General features: G+C 41.5%; 1 protein-coding gene and 1 long non-coding RNA gene across 2 annotated transcripts; both read right to left on the bottom strand.

Annotated features, from left to right (window-relative positions):
- Positions 1 to 2,548: 2,548 nt before the first annotated feature.
- LOC109499155 lies at positions 2,549 to 5,214 on the bottom strand. Its single transcript, XR_002156327.3, has 3 exons — positions 3,798 to 5,214; positions 2,972 to 3,083; positions 2,549 to 2,840 (listed from the first exon to the last, which is right to left on the bottom strand). It is a non-coding gene; the product is annotated as an uncharacterized LOC109499155 (long non-coding RNA).
- Positions 5,215 to 5,714: 500 nt separating this feature from the next.
- On the bottom strand, positions 5,715 to 17,639 carry SPINK2 (serine peptidase inhibitor Kazal type 2). Its single transcript, XM_006931104.5, has 4 exons — positions 17,464 to 17,639; positions 16,339 to 16,391; positions 7,325 to 7,434; positions 5,715 to 6,042 (listed from the first exon to the last, which is right to left on the bottom strand). Exons 1-4 carry the CDS (start codon positions 17,516 to 17,518, stop codon positions 5,997 to 5,999), a joined length of 264 nt encoding a protein of 87 aa, XP_006931166.1. The 5' UTR covers positions 17,519 to 17,639; the 3' UTR covers positions 5,715 to 5,996.
- Positions 17,640 to 19,825: the final 2,186 nt, after the last annotated feature.

Genomic DNA, 19,825 nt, shown 5'->3' with positions numbered 1-19,825 from the left:
TTCATTATTATATACCCAGTGCTCAGCCTGTAATAGATATCCACAAATGTTCATGGCAGACATGAGTGAATGATCAGATATAAAGTGGATACTTAATAAAAAAAAAAACTTAAATCAAGTGTAAGGTATGCTCCTAGAATTGCTCAAGACCACCTGGGTGTTCAGTGCTGTTCTCTTTTTCAGACTAACATAGGAACACAAATAAAATTCACCATTGGGGTGCACCTGGGTAGCTCAGTTGGTTAAGCATCTCACTCTTGATTTCGGCTCACAGTAAAAAAATCAAACCCCGCATCGGGCTTTGTGCTGAGTGTGGAACCTGCTCAAGATTCTCTCTCCCTCTGCCCCTCCCCCACTTGCATGCTCTCTCTCTCTTTCTCTCTTTCAAAATACATACATGCTTGGGGCGCCTGGGTGGCTCAGTCTGTTAAGCGTCTGGCTTTGGCTCAGGTCATGCTCTCACAGTCCGTGGGTTCGAGTCCCGCATCGGGCTCTGTGCTGACAGTGCAGAGCCTGGAACCCGCTTCGGATTCTGTGTCTCCCTCTCTCTCTGCCCCTCCCCTGCTCATGCTCTGCCTCTCTCTGTCTCAAAAATAAATAAAAACATTTAAAAAATGTATACAAAATACATACATGCATACATAGTAGAAAGAAAGGAAGGAAGGAAGGAAGGAAGGAAGGAAGGAAGGAAGGAAGGAAGGAAGGAAGGAAGGAAGGAATTCACTGTTAGGCAAAAGTCAAAACCTGTTTCTCTTGTGGTGTGCGGTTGTGTGTTTATCTTGCCTGTTTGGGGGAAGGAAGGAAATTCAGGAGGTTAGTGATTTTGTTGTCATTATTTTGTGAGGCCTCCTAAGCATCCATTCCTTCCATCAACAACTATGCCCTGTGCTAGGCACTGTCCCAAGCACTGAAGACACCATGATGAGTAAGACTGGCAAGATCTCTATTCTCTGGGAGCTTCCATTCTAGAACTCTCCATAGACTTGTACTATTCTTTTCACCACTTACTTTAGGTGATTATAATTACTACATATCACTTTTATAATCAGAATATTTTTAAGAAGGGGAAAGGGAATTATTTAATACATGGTGGAAAGAACTCTGAATCTGTAATACAACTCTGAGTCTATCTGGTGCAGCACTGCTTCTGTTACACAACAGTGGCAGTGAAAAGAAGACCAGGCACTCATTTACCACAAAAAGTGCATAAATAGGACCAACCTTTTCAGAGAGGAAATTTTGCAGCCTCTTTCAACATTTTTAAAGTAAGCTCTGCACCCAGTGTGGGTCTTGAACTCACAACACCAAGAACAAGAGTCACACACTCTCCCAACTGAGCCAGCCAGACACACCTCTTTAAACATTTTAAATGTCTGTCTTCTAATCAAGTAATTCCAGCCTCATGAGTTTATCCTACAAAATGCTTTCACAAATAAAGAAGGATACATGTGTGAAGATGTACTGCAACATTATTTGCGAAGGTAGAAAATGACAACCTAAATGTCCATCACTAGGAAATTGCACAAATAAATTATGGTATGCCCATATAATAGAATGCAATGAAATAGATCTGTATGTAGTGATTTGGGAAAATATACATGATATATTCTTACAGGGCCAGGGAGAAGTCAAAAAAACAGGTTGTTTCTTTTTTTTAAGGTATAGTTTTCTATAAAATAGCCAACAGTTCACGTGTGCTAAGCAACTTACCATGTATTATTTAATTTACTCCTTAGAACAAAACTGTGAAATAGGTACTATTATCGTCCTCACTTTACAGATGGGGAAACAGAGTTTCCATGAATGCATATATGTGACTTTGAGCTCATATACTTAGTCACTGCTATATCCAGGAACCAATTCTCCCTCTAATTAGACTGATGTAAGTTGGGAATTTTCCACTTTCAACCAAGAAAATTCTAATAATCCAAATATAACTCAACAGAGACTAAATAACAGCACAATAATATAACAGACTACTATGTAGTTTTTAAAATGAAGAAACTACATATATTAATATAAAAATAACCTAATATAAGAGAAAAGCACATTTATAGAATATATATATGTATATATATATATATATTTGTTCTATAATAATAGATAAAAGTTTATACATAAAAGCATGGAAGTATTACAGTTCAATGTCACAAAAACAATACTGTAATGAAATTCTTATAATACATGTTGACACTTTTGAATTTATTTTGAAATATTATTAACAGTTCTTACTGACTATAAAAGTCTTTCATTTCATTGTACTAGGAGTGGACAGGAAAGGAGAATGAGACTAAAACAGGGAGACCCTTTTACTTCCCACACTTCCAAATTGCTTACATTTATTAGTTGAGGGGCGCCTGGGTGGCTCAGTCTGTTAAACATCTGACTTCGGCTCAAGTCATGATCCACAGTTCATGGGTTCGAAACCTGCATCAGGCTCTGTGCTGACAGCTCAGAGCCTGGAGCCTGCTTCCAATTCTGTGTCTCCCTCTCCCTCTGCCCCTCCCTGGCTCACAGTCTGTCTCTTTCTCTCAAAAATAAATAAACATTAAAAATTTTTTTAAAAATTTATTAGTTGAGGAGTTTATGTGATAACAACTCAATTCAAACTGCTATAAGCAAAAAGAAAAAAAAAAGTGTGTTGGGTGGAATATTGAATGGATAGTGAGCCAGCTCACAGAATCAAAGGAAAAGCTGACCAACTGAGCCTGACCCATGGCAAGACAGGACATGTTTCCCTGGGAATGTTGGCATCATGCTCTGCTACTACAGTCTTTCTCCATAGTGAGGGGTCACGGTTTCCAGCAGCTTACAGAAGCACAGCCTCTCAATCTCACCACCTAAAAGGAAAAGGGCTCTTCCCTGAGGATGGATTCTGAACAGTCACAAACCCACTGCAGACCAACCCTGTGATTAGGGTAGTGGGAATTATGACAGATCATGACTGGTCTAATTTGGACCAGGTGCTTACCCTTCTACCTCCAGATTCAGGGATACTGGATCATGTAAGAAGGCAGCAGCTCCATTCAGCCAGAAGTTGGGAGTGAAGTGGAAAAGGATAATGGAAGGCAGAAGCAATAGGACTTTAGGGCAGAAGAAGAGAGAGTTGCTGGCTATACTAAATGACCAATGTGTACTACATGAGCATAAACTTCTCTTAAAATTTTGTTTAGGGGCACCTGGGTGGCTCAGTCAGTTAAGCGGCTGACTTCAGCTCAGGTCATGATCTCACAGTTCATGAGTTTGAGCCCCACACTGGGCTCTGTGCTGACAGCTCAGAGCCTGGAGCCTGCTTTGGATTCTCTCTCTCTGTCTCTCTCTCTCTCTCTCTCTCTCTCTCTCTCCCTCCCTCCCTCCCCCGCTTGTGCTCTGTCTCTGTCTCTCAAACTGAATAAACATTAAAAAAATTTTTTTAATTTTTAGGGGACCCTGGGTGGCTCAGTCGGTAAAGCATCTGACTCTTGATCTCAGGATCATGAGTTCAAGCCCCACATTGGGTGTGGAGCCTACTTAAAAAAAAAAATTTAAAGCTATTCTCATTTTGTGTGTGTGTGTGTGTGTGTGTGTGTACATGTATATATATATATATATCTATATATATATATACATATATTTTTCAAGTGACAAGGATGTATGTATAAGAATGTTCTCTGAAACATTTTATAATCATTAAAAGTTGTAAACAACCTACAAGTTAACATCTATTGATTTTTTTTTTCCTCTCGGATTTTCCCTTTTTTCCCTCTGGGAAACAATGGACCCAAGGTCTCATCTCAGCTTAACTAATCCTATATCACCTTAATTCTTCAGAAGGGTGGATGCATAATCTAACATGAACCAGTCAGGGTCTTTGTCCAGGAAAGAGTCATTTTCTTTTCAGGTAGTAAGATTGTTGGGGCTGTGACTCCAGAATTATTTTCACTTGGAACTGATAGAAAAGAATTACTTCCTGTTAGGTCAGAAAGTTGCTAGGATAGAATCTGGAACTTCCAATTTTGTCTCTCACACAGGAGGTGAAGCTAGTCTATGAATGAAGCTGTTTATGCTAAGATAAAGAGATGAGACACGGAGAGATGGCAATTTCTAGTGCGCTAAGGTCTCTGGGTGCAGGCACCCTCTGAGGCTAACACCAGCCTGCTCTTCCGCAAATATGACTAAATGGGACAATGAACTCCCTCTTTAGCTAAGACTAGTTTGAGTTGGGATTCTTCCAATTTCAACAAAGAGAATCCTAATGAACAAGCTGAATATAGATCAGTAGAGCCTGGATAACTTATGGCACAATAGTAAAATACTATGTAGCTTTTGAAAAGAACAATCTATATTGACATTAAAAAAAAACAATATAAAGAGAAGAGCCATTTTATGGGACAGGGTGTATACATCTGTGTCTCTGTGTGTCTGTATGATTCGATATACACATACATACTTAGGGAGAACAAGAAGGAGACTATGTTCCAAAAAGTTAATGGTGGTTACCTCTGGAGGCTATATGGGCATAACTTTCACTTTCTAAATACACTTATGTATTTCTTAATTTTCCAAAGAGTATATACTACTTTTATAAAAATTTTAAGCCAAAAACAACTACAGAACATTAACTGTAGCCCATTTATATTATAGAATTTCCCACTTTATTGCCTTTACTTCACATAAACAACAGGACTGGGGATTTAGAGACCCAGGCTTCTATTCCAGACTTTCAATGTGTTCTATAATGTTGGGCAAGTTGATTTGCCTCTGTGGGCCTCAGTATCTTCCTCTCTAAGAGAGGTCCTTGAAATAATGGCAGGTACTATTTCAGCAGTTTCTGTGTCCCAGCACTGTGCTAAGCAGTTTCCTCTCCACGGTTTCATGAGTTGAGCATTAATCCCATTTTCCATATAAAAAACTGAAGTGTTGGAATCAGAATCCAAGCTCAGGTTTAGCTGACCCGAAAAGCCATATTCTTTCACTACATGCTCTCTCAGCTACCTCTTGCTTCATGGCTCATGGTTTCCTGGTGCTAGAAAGTACTTGCACCTAGGACTTGACTCAAAATCCTGTACCTAGAAATATCATTCTAAAGCAACCCCCCGTCGCTTTTATTATTGTTAATGTCTATTCTTTATATTGTATCAACCTCTAAAACAGGATGTTTCAATCTCACCACTACTGATATTTTGGACTGAAAAATTCTTCATTGTTGGGAGCTGCCCCGCCCCCTCCACCCCCCACCCTGGGTCACTGCAGGATGTTTGACAACATCCCTGGCGTCTACCCACTAGATGTCAGTAGTGCCCACCCTTCAAATAGTGGCACCAAAAATGCCTCCAGACATATTGCCACATGTCCCCTGGAGGCAAAATCACCCCAGAGTTGAGAACCACTGGTAAAAGGAGTAAAAAGCCAAATTCCTACATTAACCCTGATGGGCAACTATTGAAAGGAGACACTGACTCTAGTAAATATTTCTACCTGCATGATTCTTTGACTTTATCAGCTCTGCCTAAAATCGGCTCCAAGTGTCTCACAGTTATTTGCTTTGTGCAGAACAACGTCCCAGGCACATATACATTAACTATGTAAGGTTTGAGGTAAGGGGGGAGTAGAATAAAGCTCTCCCTCTCAACAATAACTCCACTTCTCCCTTATAAAATTCATCTTTGCCTGTGAGGAAGAGTCACCAGGAGGCTGCAGAGTAAGAATGGGTATTCAACAGAGAACAGCAGTACTTGAATACAATGCTGATTTTATTCCAGGGAAATAAAGCAATGCACAAGTCACCTGGGCAATAAGCTTAACTCAAGAGGCAAAAGCCGAGAAACAAGGATTTTTTTTGTGTTTGTTTTAATTATCAATTGCTCCACATAGCTCTCTTTCACACCTCCTCTCAGAAAATGTGGGCTAACAAATCCCATGCAAAAGAACATAGGAAAGAGAAAAAGGGGAAATGGAATTCATCTAGCATACTGTTGAAGGTGGTTTCTCCAAGTTCTCTTCTATAAACTGCTCCATCAACACGGTCCACTCCGGATTATTTTAATGTCATGACCATCTTCCCTGCAAATTGAACAACCATAAAGACACATTTACTACCTACCTACCACACTGAAACTGTCCCACTCTTTGAACCAAAAAGACCCATGTCATTATACATTAGATTCTAAGGTGATGCTTACTTAATCATTTTTAAAGCTAAATCTAGTAAACAATAGGGCCCCAATTCTGCCATTTTTCCCTGACCCTAAGGCACAGGGCACTAACCTAAAAAAAATCACTATGAGAAGACCTAGGTAACTCACTGAAGACTGACATCAGAGAAAGGACCCCGAAATACAATGCAGCCTACCGTTGTCATGGTGTGATACTTTGTATGTGATTCCTACTCACAGTAGACAATAAGCTAAGTTACAGCAAGACAAGATGTGAGTCTCAGCGGCCAATGTGAGCGCCCATATTAGTTGTTTGTCAGAATCTAGGACTTAGAGTCCGGTATAACCATTACACCCAAATAAATGGACCCTCAAGTGAAGGAGCTTCAAATGTCTAGGAGACATTTGAAGGCCGACTGACCACCCAAGCTATAGGTGCAAAGATACTGTGTCAAAACAGATGCTGCCGGAGGCTCTGTCAGCACAGAAGGTGACCTGACCGAAATCTAGGCCGAAGTTTGTCTCAGGTCCAACGATTGGACAGGTGCCTCACTGCTCACCTTGTGACACCTCCTTCCTGGATCCTCTTCAGAGTGGTTCATTAATTCCCTCCACTAATTTTCTTCTGTGACTAACTTGTGTGATAAGGTGTGCACTATACTGAGTAATTCATGAATTTAATATTGGCACTACATGGTTATTTGAAATGTGTCTTAATCCTGTGATTCGCCCTGCTTCATACGTACACGAGAAGTCACAGTCACCTGTGAGTTACATGAAAGGCATCATGTATAACACACTACTTAGCATTCTACTAGGTAGAATTATTACCTAGTAATAATTCAACCCAACTAGTTTTGCAGGTTGTACAGGTACCTGCACATGCCCTCTGAATTTAAAAGAATATTTAATATTTCATAGTTTAACTATTAATACACTCTTAATTTGGGGAAATTGCCCATCCATGAAGAGTAACATAACCTGATTACCAAGTGTATAATTGGTTAACCACAAATGTCACTCTCTGACTTTGACCTGGAAAATGAACTGAAGGATTGTCTTTTTAAATGTCAGTCTGAAAACACAACTACTATGTCACATTTGATTCTTACATCCAAGAAAAGAGTCACTACTTCCTAAGTAATCAAAAATCAAGAAAAGGACTAGTCTATACTGTAAAATTATGTTACCGGATTTTCAGGCACAGAGTACACTCGTTAGGATAAGTGGACATGTCACTTCCACACACGGGGTTAAAGTCTCTGGGACATCCTGGTAATTTATATTGATTGCAGTTTGGCTAGGAAAGAAAAAGGAAGACAGAAATTACATAACTGAGACATTCTCATCACAAAATAGTTGGTGGGGGGGACAAAGTCCCAAGGCTCCTAAATTTCCTAGAAACACCCTACAAAAATGTTTCTATTTTCCACACAAAAAAAGATTTTTCTAATGCAAAAATCAGATGCATCATTGAAGCAATGGTTCAATACCCACTATGTAAGAAAAGGACCTTAGCTAGGCTGATTTTTAAATGAAAGTCCAGGGGCTCCTGGGTGACTCAGTCAGTTAAGCGCCCGACGTCGGTTCAGGTCATGATCTCACAGTCCATGGGTTCAAGCCCCACATGGGGCTCTGTGCTGACAGCTCAGAGCCTGGAGCCTGCTTCGGATTCTGTGTCTCCCTCTCTCTCTGCTCCTCCCCTACTCACACTCTCTCTCTCTGTGTCTCTCTCAAAAATAAACATTAAAAAAAATTTAAATGAAAGTCCAAGACAGGCCACCATACCCACTTTCCAACCCTCTAGCTTTATGATTTGTACTTCACTACTGTCTCCACAAGAATGTTGTTACATTCAACCTTAATCCTTTGGCGTGATGTCAAGACAAATTCAGGAATCTAATCTTTCAGTCTGGATCTTTAAGGTACTGGCATTCAACCAAGTGCAACAAAGAAAACAGCACTGGCACTTAGGGGTGGTGATGGGTTGAATTGTGCCCACCCAAAAAGTTACGTTATTGGAAATAGAGTCTTTGTACAGGGAATCAATTTAAAATGAGGTCAGTAGCTTGGGCCCTAATCCAATAGAACTGGTGTCCTTACAAAAAGGGGAAATTTGGACACAGAGTCATAAACAGACGGAAGGTCACATAAAGACATAGAATTTACAAGACAGGGAACACCTGGGGCTACCAGCACCTAGGAGAAAGGCATGGAACAGATTCTTCCTCACAGTCCTCAGGAGGAACCAATTCTACCAACATCCTGATTTAGGACTTCTAGCCTCCAGAACAGGGAGACATTCAATTTCTGTTGTTTAACCCCCTCAGTTTGTGGTACTTTATTATAGCAGCCCTAAGAAGCTGATACCAGGTCATGGAACTCAATCCTGTGATTTGATGGAATTGAGGCCAGTCAGGTAATATGTCTTGCTCACAGCTGCCAATCTCCAGCAGGGCCAGTACTAGACCTGGTCAGTGGTCAGACTATGTTGTGCAGAGTCTCACTTTAACAAAAGTCTAAATATATGGCCCACTGTATTTCTGTTTTATATGCACACATTTAAGGGCACCTGGGTGGCTCAGTCAGTTTACTGAGGGAGGCTTGTTTTGGCTCAGGCTATGATCTCGTGGTTTGTGAGTTCAAGCCCCACAATGGGCTCCACACCAATATTATATATATAAATACTTGTTTTAGTAAATGGTGATCACTTTTCCTCACTTCAGAGTAAAAGAAGCCGCCCTGTTTTAGCACTCTGAATAAATGTGGCACACATTTCTACTGATACTATCTGGATTTATAAAGACCTAAACAAGGCTGGCCATGAGCCAAACTCTGAAGTGAAAGAGGTTTTGTTGACCCTTTCCATCCTCTGTTCAGCTCTCATTGAGGAGCATGATGTGCTGCCCAAGGCTCACTAAGGTGATGCCTTATAGGGCTGCTCTCACAAGCAGAGTAGATGCCCTCTTATCCAATGAGACTGGGAGAAATGGTAGTTGGTCATTTAATTGATAAAGTCAATTAAAGCAAGGAAGCAAGGAAACAAAATATATATCCCAAGCATTTTATCATAAGACATATAAATGAAAAACAAAATTGCCAATCTTTTGATGTAGGACAATGACAGGGCATGTAGCCACCTGTAATGCTACTATAAGATAACTTTCCTTGTCACTAGGTATGACTGTATGATTAAGGTAAGGCCAATGGGATATACATGGAATTATTGTACAGCAACTTCTGGGAACCTCCTTTAAAAGAAAGCAGGTACTTGTCCTTTGTTTCCCCTCAATTTTTTTCTTAGTCCATTCCTCCATCCTTCTGCAGAGTGCATGGAGCTCTAATCTTTGTTTAGAGCTTTGTTAGACTGGGAAGATAAAGGCCACATTCTCGGACAGCAGCACTGCGTGCTCCTACTTTGAGTTTTTGTTACTTGTAGCTGAATCTAATCCTGATACAAGAGATGAGAACTTTCCTTTGAATATTTCAAGTACAGTTGATCTTTGAACAACATGAGTTTAAATATATTTTCTCTTCCTTGTGATTTTCTTAATAACATTTTCTTTTCTCTAACTTACATGAATACAGGTAAGATAAGGATGTAACACATAACATACAAAATGTATATTAATCAACTCTTTATGTTATCAGTTAGGCTTCTGGTGAACAGTAGGCTATTAATTAAATTTGAGGATCAAAAGTTATGCTCAGATTTTTGACTGGGGGGGGGGGGGTCAGCATCCCTAACCCCCTGCATTATTCAAGGGTCAAGTGTAATTAAGAGTTTTGTGTGCTATCACTGCAAAAATGATACCCATAATAAGTCACATATTATTTCCTATTTTGGTTTATTTAAAACAGAATTTCTTGGGGCACCTGGGTGGCTCAGTTGGTTAAATGTCTAACTCTTGATTCAGCTCAGGTCACGATCTCATGATTTGTGAGGGTCTGCACTGGCAGCACAGAGCCTGCTTGGGATTCTCTCTCTTCCTTTCTCTCTGCCCCTCTTCTGATTACGCTCTCTCTCTCTGTCTCTCAAAATAAATAAATGAATTTTTAAAAATGTTGCTGCTGTTGTACTGTTGTTTCACACAATTCATATTTTGGACCAGGTAATTCTTTGTGATGGGAGACGGTCCTGTGCACTGTAGGATGCTCTCTATCCATTAGATGCCAGTATAAACTCCCTAGTCATGATGATTTAAAGTAACACTCTAAATGTCTGCTGGAGAGCAAAACTGACCCTAATTAAAAACTAATATTTTAGGGGCACCTGGGTGGCACAGTCGGTTAAGCGTCTGACTTCAGCCAGGTCACGATCTCGCAGTCCGTGAGTTCGAGCCCCGCGTCAGGCTCTGGGCTGATGGCTCAGAGCCTGGAGCCTGTTTCCGATTCTGTGTCTCCCTCTCTCTCTGCCCCTCCCCCGTTCATGCTCTGTCTCTCTCTGTCCCAAAAATAAATAAACGTTGAAAAAAAATTTAAAAAAAACTAATATTTTAAAACAGAATTTAAGGAGCACCTGGCTCAGTCGGTAGAACATGTGACTCTTGATCTTGGGATTGTAGGTTCAAGCCCCACACTGGGTGTAGAAATTACTTAAAAATAGGGGATGACTGGGTGTCTCAGTCAGTTAAGCATCTGACTTTGGCTCAGGTCATGATCTCAGTTTGTGAGTTCAAGCCCCAGGTGGGGCTCTGTGCTGCAAGCGTGGAGCCTGGAGCCTGCTTAGAGTTCTGTGACTCCCTGTCTCTGTCCCTCTTGAACTCATGCTTTCTGTCTATCTGTCTCTCTCTCTCTCTCTCTGAAAAGTAAATAAACCTTTTAAAAAATTACTTAAAAATAAAATCTTAAAAAAAATACAGTCTTCTGGCATACAAAAGACAGTAGGCTATCTACAGCCAGTAAGTGATTAATACACTATGGAAATTGTTCAGAGAGAAGGGAGAGGATCACTTGTGAGTTGCTTAAGTGGAAGGTGTTGAGTGAGTGTTTAGTGTTAACAACTAGCCCTGGTGCACCTACACAGGGTTGCCTGTGCATACAACCTCATAAGCTTGTTAAAAACTGATTTAGTGCCTTTGGCAATGACATGTATGGAGCTAGAGAGTATTAAGCTAAGGGAAATAAGCTAGTCAGAGAAAGACAAATACCATATAATTTTATTCATATGTGGAACTTAAGAAACAAAACAAACAAGCAAAAGGGAAGAGAAAACAGAGAGTGAGGCAAACCAAGACACAGACTGTTAACTACAGAGAACAAACTGATGGTTTGGAACTAATGTTCCAGAGACGAGGTGGGTGGGGAGATAGATAAAATAGGTGATAGGTATTAAGGAGTGCTATGATGAGCACCAGATGTTGTATGGAAGTGTTGAATCACTACATTGTACACCTGAACTTACCCTGTCAACAAACTGGAATTTAAATAAACACTTAAAAAACAAACAAACAAACAAACAAACAAACAAACACTGATTTGGGGCCTCATTCCAGACCTACTCGATTAGAATTTCCAGGGTTAGAATCCATGTGTCTAGAGGCCCCTCAATTCTGATTCAGCTAGAACTGGCTTTAGAAATGGCTATTCCCAATCATCTTGACATCCAATCCACTTAGACTATGTATGAAAGCTAAGGAGAATGCACCAAGACACACAGTTTGGCACACAATTTCAGGGATACCCTGCTCTAGACCTTTTTTTCCTCCTTTTGTTTAACCAAAGTACATCTTGCCTATGCCCACTCTCTGATTAAATAGGTAAATAACTAATCAAAATCAATCTATTTAGCCTAAAGATCTTAGGTTTTTTTTTTTTTAATATTCAACAGCAGTTTTCAAATGCTTTCATCTCAAAGAATGACTAGTAAATGAATTTTGAGGAGCAGTAACAGGCTGGTAAGGAAGTTTTGGTGTTTTATTTTGTTTTGTTTTGTTTTGTTTAAGCGGAAGACCTTTGATGTCTCTCAGATCCCCAAGAGATCTACCCAGCTGGAAGGCAATGTTGATATTTCAGTCTGATTCCAGTCTAATTCTCATGATTTCAAAGCCAGCTTTGGCTAGCCACCATTTAACTTTATTAAATTCAGGTAACTCATTTCCTGGATTTTCTCTGAGCAGAGACATGAGGCTTTATGAACAAACACTTTTCACTCTTATCAATAAGGTCAATCAATTTCATTAATAAATTATGTTCTCATTAACCCTTAGCTTTATACAGTTACCCAAATTTATGAAAAAGGAAAAGAAATTCAGAACAGGTTCACCATCTAGGGAGGCTCTAAATTACACCCCACAACATGCCAACTAGAGAAAAGAGTTTACCCCTGGCAGACGGCTCCTCAGAGCTTTAGAAGACACTCTCATTCTGGAATAGTGTCACATGGCATTTTTATTTATTCTTTAGAATCAATTTAATTTTTATAGAAAGATGTCATATGCTTTTAAGTAATTCTCTGATCTCTATACTCTGAATCTTTTCTTTTGAAAGATTCGTAAATACTTTACCAAATATAGTCCCTCATTTGTTTATTCAATAAATGAAGAAGATTTTAAGATAGATGTTAGAGAACTACAAAGACAAATTGAGTCCTACCTGTAAGAAGTTTGGTGTATCATTAGAAAATCAAGAAATATACATGGTGCTCTTAAAGGATGGACAGAATTTAGATTAGAGAGATTTGGGAGAATGTCCACCTCAAGGAAATAAAACAGACTAACCAAAGGCACAGTAGTGAGGGAAGTGTCTGATCTGAGAGCAAGGCAGTTTAATTTAAAGGAGCATCCAACACTCTTTCATAATAAAAGCACTCAACAAACTAGGCAGAAAAGAGAGCTTCCTCCAACCTGATAAAGAATATCTATAAAAAACATATTTAATGGTGGAAGACTGAATGCTTTTCCTCCAAAATTAGGAATGACAAGGATGTCCATTTTCATTTGTTCTATTCAACATTGTACAGAATATCCTAGAAAAGACAATTAGGCAATAAAATAAATATAAAAGGCATCCAGACTGGAAAAGAAGAAATAAAACTATCTCTAATCAAAGATGCTATACTCTTTTTATAGAAAGGTCTGAGAAATCCACAAAGAAACTGTTAGAACTAAAAAACAAGTTCAATATGATTGGAGGATACAAGATCAATATACAGAAACCAATTGTAGTTCTATACACTTGCAGTGAACAATCTGAAAATGCAATTGAGAAAAAAATTCCATTTATAACAGCATCAAAAAGAATAAAATATTTAGGAAAATATTTAGCAAAAGAAACATAAGAATTGTACAGCAAAACTACAAAACATTGTTGAAATAAATTAAAGGACTAATAAGTGAAAAGGCATCCCATATTCATGGATCAAAAGATTTAACTTTCTTAAGATGGCAACATTCCCCAAACTGGTCTACAGGTTCAGTGAAATCCCTATCAAAAATCTCAACTGTCTTTTTGCAGCAGAATTTGGCAAACTGATCTTAAAATGCATATGGAAATGCAAGTGACCTGAATAGCCAAAACAATCTCAAAGAAGTTGGAGGATTCACACTTCCCCATTTTGAAACTTACTACAAAGCTACAGTAATTAAAATAGTGTGGCACTAACACCTGAAACTAATACAACACTGGATGTTAATTACACTACACTAGCATTAAAATAAAAGCAAAACAAAACAAAGAAAAACTGTGGCCCTAGCATAAGGATAGAAGAACATAAGCTATGGGAAAGCAGTGGAAGGTACAGGTAGAAAGATAGGCTGCAGTAAGGACACTCTGTGAACACTGGGAAGCTCCAAGTTTTGCAGAAAGTGGAGACACGAAAGAGTTAAGGAAAATTACTTAGGGGGTCACTATGCTTGGGGACTCTAAACTGGAACAGTAGCAACAGAACTGGGAAGAAAGCAAAGATCTCTTGAGTGATTCATTCTTTTAATAATCCTGCACAAACAGACCAAGGTCCTGTAGCATTTGCTTCCTGAGAGAGAGTGCCCTTTAAAATTTTGCACCCTAGACACCCAACTAGCCTTACCCTAATGCCAAACTTGAGATGAAGGTGGGACTATTCCCATTTTCTGAAAGAAAATCAAACTCCCCAAAGCTGAGTCTTCTGATTAAAATGTATTATTGGGCACCTGCTAAGTGCTGAAGATTGGACACCAAATAGCAAGACATCATCCTTGACCACAGTAGTATACAGTTTACTGAAGGGAGACAGGCAAACAGGCAATTTACAGTTCAATGCTATGATGGGTTAGTGAAGAGCACTGGATCTGGAGTAAGACTGCTTGGGTTGGAATCATAGTTCCACCCTGTGGCCCATGCCTGGCTAAGGGGATAATAATGATACCTACTTCATAATGCTATAAAAGATTAAATGAGTTATTATGTTTAAAGCATTTAGAACAGTATTTGGCAGGGGTGCCTGGCTGGCTTAGTTGGTAGAGCATGCACTCTTGATCTCTGAGTTGTGAGGTCAAGCCCCACACTGGGTCTAGAGGTTACTTAAAAAAAAATCCCAGAATATGTCACCCCAAAACTATGACTCTTTGACATAATTATTTTGAGTTAAAGGCAGCTAAGAAGTAACAAACCCAAGAAAAGTGCTCTGTACCCTCCCCCCTTTTCTGCCTAAAGGCAGGATATAAATTCTCCTTTACTGAAGACAACTCTAGACTCAGCCCAGAGATGGCACCAGAGGAACCTGCAAACAAACCTAACTCCATTAGTTTCCTCCCATATATTTACCTTCCCATAGTATGCCACCCTTGGAAGTCTAGAACCATTTTACTTTGTCCTGTCATGTCGCTGCATGTCTACTTATAAGTCTGACTTGTAGTAGGCTGGCTTCCTGGGCTGGTTATTCTAAATAATGAGTTGTTTTCCTGAGTAGGTTGCTTCAGGTTGTGGATCAGAGTTCTATTTTAATAAACGGTCTGACATTGTCCATTTGTATATTTTCTTTATACGATTTATTGCTCTTGTTAAAGATGCTATATAAGTCAGAGTTCTAAACCACCTCTTTGAGTTACTCATCTCTGAATGCTCCCACATGTATGTGTGATGCACATGTTAATAAACTTTCTGTTTTTTTTTTCTTGTTAAACTGTCTTTTGTTCAAGAGACCCCAGCTGAGAACTTAGAAGGGTAGAGGAAAGCTTCTAATCTTCCCCTACACTGTCATGGTGATGATGATGATGCAGTATAGGTTGCATGAAACCAAAGAGAAAGTGCATTTACATATTCTTTGGAGTTAGAAAATGGGATGAGAAGATTTCTTGGAAGAGGTCTACTCTGAGTTGAATACTCAAAGTTACTTAACCCCCTAAGGTAAATATCCCCATATGTAAAATAATATCTATCATACAAGGTCACTATGAGGATTGAGAGACTGAATACATGAATGGACAATGTCAGACCATTTATTAGAATAGAACTCTGACCCACAACCTGCAGCAACTTACCCAGAAAACCCACTCATTATGTAGAATAACCAGCCCAGGAAGTCAGCCTGCTATAAGTCAGACTTGTAAGACATCAGACAGCCATCTCTGATGACAGTCCAAGAAGCCAAACAATAACCTCCGTAACAACTGGCCCCAAATGGCCAGGACTTGGTTAATACCTTCCAGCTTCTCTGAGGTTTGTCCCCACATCCAACTGAGGATCAACCAAAGAAAGCCAAATATGCACTCCTTACCAATCACACAGGAAGCCTGCTTCTAGTTAGCCCACATACAGCTTCCCCAGGCCAACAGCTCCAATCAGGGCATACCTAAAGCCTTCCCTTGTTCCCACTGCAAAGCTTCCCCCCTCCTCTGCCTGCCTTTGAGTCTCCACCAAAACACAAGTGATAAGTGTGGCTGACTCCCTTGCTACATCAAGCTGTGAATTTTGCTTTTTTGCTTGTTCTCATTTAGTTGGGCTTCATTTGCTTCCACAGACTTCAATTTGATAATGTTCATAAAATTTCTTTTGAATCATTAAAGAAACTATTAAAGGAAACAATGTGCTGATGCCATCAAGGACTGAGCTATTTTCAACCAAAATTTACAATTTTGATCTGTATCAAAAAGCCTGCCTTAAAATCAGATTTCTAAAGAAGTAAACAGTTTCAAAAGTGGCAGGTGAGACCTGAAAACCAGCCCCAGCCCAAACTGTGTGGGCTTCACTATACTAGTGGAAATAATACAAGTGGCTTCCTACTTACTGTTCTGTATTCTGAAGTCTGGCTGAACTCAGAGCTCGAGGAGTCCAAAGAGGCTGTCAGAAAAGAAGCATTTTAAACTATATGATTAAGGTCAATTCTTATTGATAAAGGGCTTTTAAAATCCAGCTTGTGATTTATCCAGGCCATACCCTCTCTCAGATGCCCAACTTCTTTGAACAGCCCCCATTGCCCACCCCTACCCCCAAAGAAGGGTATTTGGTTGTTTTCTGGCACTCTTGTGACAGGCACACAGAAGGAACATTTGGTGTGGTTTCTGTAACTGACCACCCTAACAGGCTTGCTTGAGAAAGAACTTTGGAACTATGGAATAAAAGGCATAGTCGTATGGGACACCTGGGTGGCTCAGTGGGTTAAGCATCCAACTTTGCCTCAGGTCATGATCTGGTGGTTCATGGGTTCCAGCACTGTGTCAGGCTCTGTGCTGACAGCTCAGAGCCTGGAGCCTGTTTCAGATTCTGTCTCCCTCTGTCTCTGCCCCTCCCCTGCTCATGTTGTATCTCTCTGTGTTTCTCAAAAATAAAACATTTAAAAAAATTTTTTTTTTTAAGTCAGAGAAGTAACTCTTACTAATTCATGATATTCTTGTCCTCAGTGGCTAGGGTAACAAACCCACAACTTAACATTTGGTATTACCACTTTAACTCCACTTTCAAATGGGCGTCAAGACCAGGTGGACTAAAGCCCCTTTCTCACAAGCCTCAGAATGCCTGATGCATTTGGCATTCACAATCCCCAATTCCTGTTCATCTCTTGCAGACGTAGGGTCACTGTGTCCATAAAAACCCAATTTCTGATCTTGGGTTCCAGAAAATCAGCCTTAAGGGAGAAAGAGCAGACAGCAGTGTGTCACTAAGAAGGAGCTGGGAGCCAAAGCCAAACAAGATCTTAAAGCACGTCCGCTGGCTCCACCGCCACCCCCGCCCTGCACGACCCCACGTTCGCACTCCTACACGACCGCAGGTCGCGGGGAACCGCCAGTAACGTGTGCCTGAAGGGCAGCCAGGGCCTCCAGGATCCAGGGACCGGCTGCCGCGGGCCAGAGCCACTCTCCGCTACTTCTGCGCGGCTCATCGGGGCCCACCAGGCCTGCCCGGCCAGCGTTACCTGCCAAGTTCCCGGCCAGGAGCAACAGCACCAAGCGCACCACCAAGAACGCCATGCTCCCTCTTTGGCCCGCCCGCTGGTCTCGGCCCGCTCCCGTGCCCGCGCGACACGCAGAGCGCGCCCAGGTCGGACAAGCGACAGGCTTGGGGAGAGGGGGCAAGGGGGACAGGAGGCACGAGAGGGGGAGGGGCGGGAGGAGGAGCGGTTGCTGGCCCCCCACTTCCGCGTCCCGCCCCGAGGATCGGGGTGAGCGAAGGGAGTGAGCGAGATCTCTCCCTGCAGCAAACCAGAACCTCGTAAGAGCCCCCGGGGAACAACCCTGGGAGCTCTGTCAGCCAACCCCTGTATCTTCAGCATCTACTCTGTCCAAGACAGTGTTTGGGCGCTAAACTAAACAAAGAACCAGCTCTCGGGAGGTTTTCTGGTGTAGGTGTTGGGCGTGGGGTGACACGGGAAACTCCCTAGAGAATCCATGGAATAATTTCTCAAATTAAGTGCTAGAGAGTGGTGGGAGTAGGTGAAGACTTTCCACGGAGAGATCAGGAAAGGCCTTTCAGAGGTGGCATTTGAGCTGAAAGTCGAAGGAGGAAAAGGAATCATGGTGAAGACGGTGGGAACAAGTAATCCAGGATCCAGGAAAAGCCAGTGCAGAGATCCAGAGGCAGGAGCCAGCTCAGTGTTTCAGCTGGAGATGCTGGTGAAAGAGGGGGCAGAGGGAGGGAGATGGAACCCAAGGCCAAGGTCAGGTGTGGTGGTGTAGGCTATGATAAGGAATTTGAACTTTTTCTGGTTGCAGTGGGAAGCTGGTGGAGGATTTTGAGCTCGGGAATGCCCCTGATCTGACTTATGTTTTAATAGATTGGCTGAAGAATGGACAGGAGATGGGTAAGAGTGGAGGCAGGAAGACAAATTAGGTGGCTTTTGCAGCAATCCAGGCATCATCAACCAGAGATGATGGTGGTTTAAATTCATGTGTAGCAGTGCACTGGTGAGAAGTCAGATTCAGGATTTATTTTGGAGGTGGGACCAGGTGGAGTGAAGAGAATAACCAAGGATGCTCCCTAAGCTTTTGTTCTGAACAGCTGAATGGGTGATGGTGCCATTTCTGTGATGAAGAAGATTTGGAGACAACGCCTATCAGACCTCCAAGTGGACATGTGTAACAAGGCGATTGGAATTACAAATTTAGAGCTGGAAATACAAATGAAGGAAACATCAGGGTATGAAAGGTATTGAAAACCATCTCTCTGCAGAGATCCAGATCAGAGCCCTGGTGCACTCCTAGATGCAGAGATTTGACACATGTGGAGAAGAAACCTGTGAAGGAGGAAGAAAACCAGGCTAGAGTCTGGGGTTACTGAACCCAGGAGAAGTGCTGCAACCATGTCAGTTGCTCCTGTGAGGCTGAGAATACGGCAGACTGAGCATGAAGATGGGCTTTGGCAAGATGTAGTCACGGATGACCTTAAAAGGGACTGGTTCAGAGACGTGATGGGGTCCAGGGCCCAAATGGCAAGGATTGAAAGGAATGAGGTGAGAAAGTGGAGACAGAGGGGGCGCCTGGGTGGCTTAGTTGGTTTAGCGTCGGACTTCAGCTCAGGTCATGGTCTCGCAGTCTGTGAGTTCAAGCCCCGCATCGGGCTCTGTGCTGACAGCTCAGAGCCTGGAGCCTGCTTCAGATTCTGTGTCTCCCTCGCTCTCTGCCCCTCCCCCGCTCACACTCTGTCTCTCCCTCTCAAAAATGAATAAATGTTAAAAAAAATTTTTTTAAAAAGAAAGTGGAGACAGAGGGTTTAGATAACATTTGTGACTTTGGGGGAGTCTGGGTGGCTCAGTCTGTTAAGCGCCCCACTCTTGATTTTGGCTTAAGTCATGATCTCATGGTTGGTGAGTTCAAGCCCCACATCGGGCTCTGTGATGACCATGCAGAGGCTGCTTGAGATTCTCTCTCCCTCTCTTTCTGCCCCTCATGCGTGCTCCCTCCCTCTCTCTCTCAAAAATAAAGTGATGACATTTATTTAAAACAAAAGATAACAGCTGTGAGTTTTGCTATAAAAAGGAAGCCAGATATGGGCAGTTGATGGCCTAATGAGACTTCCAAAATTCCTTTTGAGGTTCATGTCAAAACTCTCCAATGTCCCCACCTTGCTAGGAGTAAAATCCAAAGTCCTTACTATGGCCTCTGAGACCTGTGCTGGTCTCTTACTGCTCTTCCCTGACTCACTCTTCCCCAGCCACACTGGCCTGCTTGCTCCCATCCAAGGGCCTTGACACTTGCTATTTCCCTCTGCATAGATATCTACACAGCTTCCTCCTTCCATTCCTTTTGTCTCTGCTCAAATGACCCCATATCAGAAATGAC

Source organism: Felis catus, chromosome B1, assembly GCF_018350175.1.
Source record: "Felis catus isolate Fca126 chromosome B1, F.catus_Fca126_mat1.0, whole genome shotgun sequence".
Taxonomy (NCBI): domain Eukaryota; kingdom Metazoa; phylum Chordata; class Mammalia; order Carnivora; family Felidae; genus Felis; species Felis catus.
Note: the sequence above shows the minus strand (reverse complement) of the source record. Positions and strands in the feature narration are given on the sequence as shown.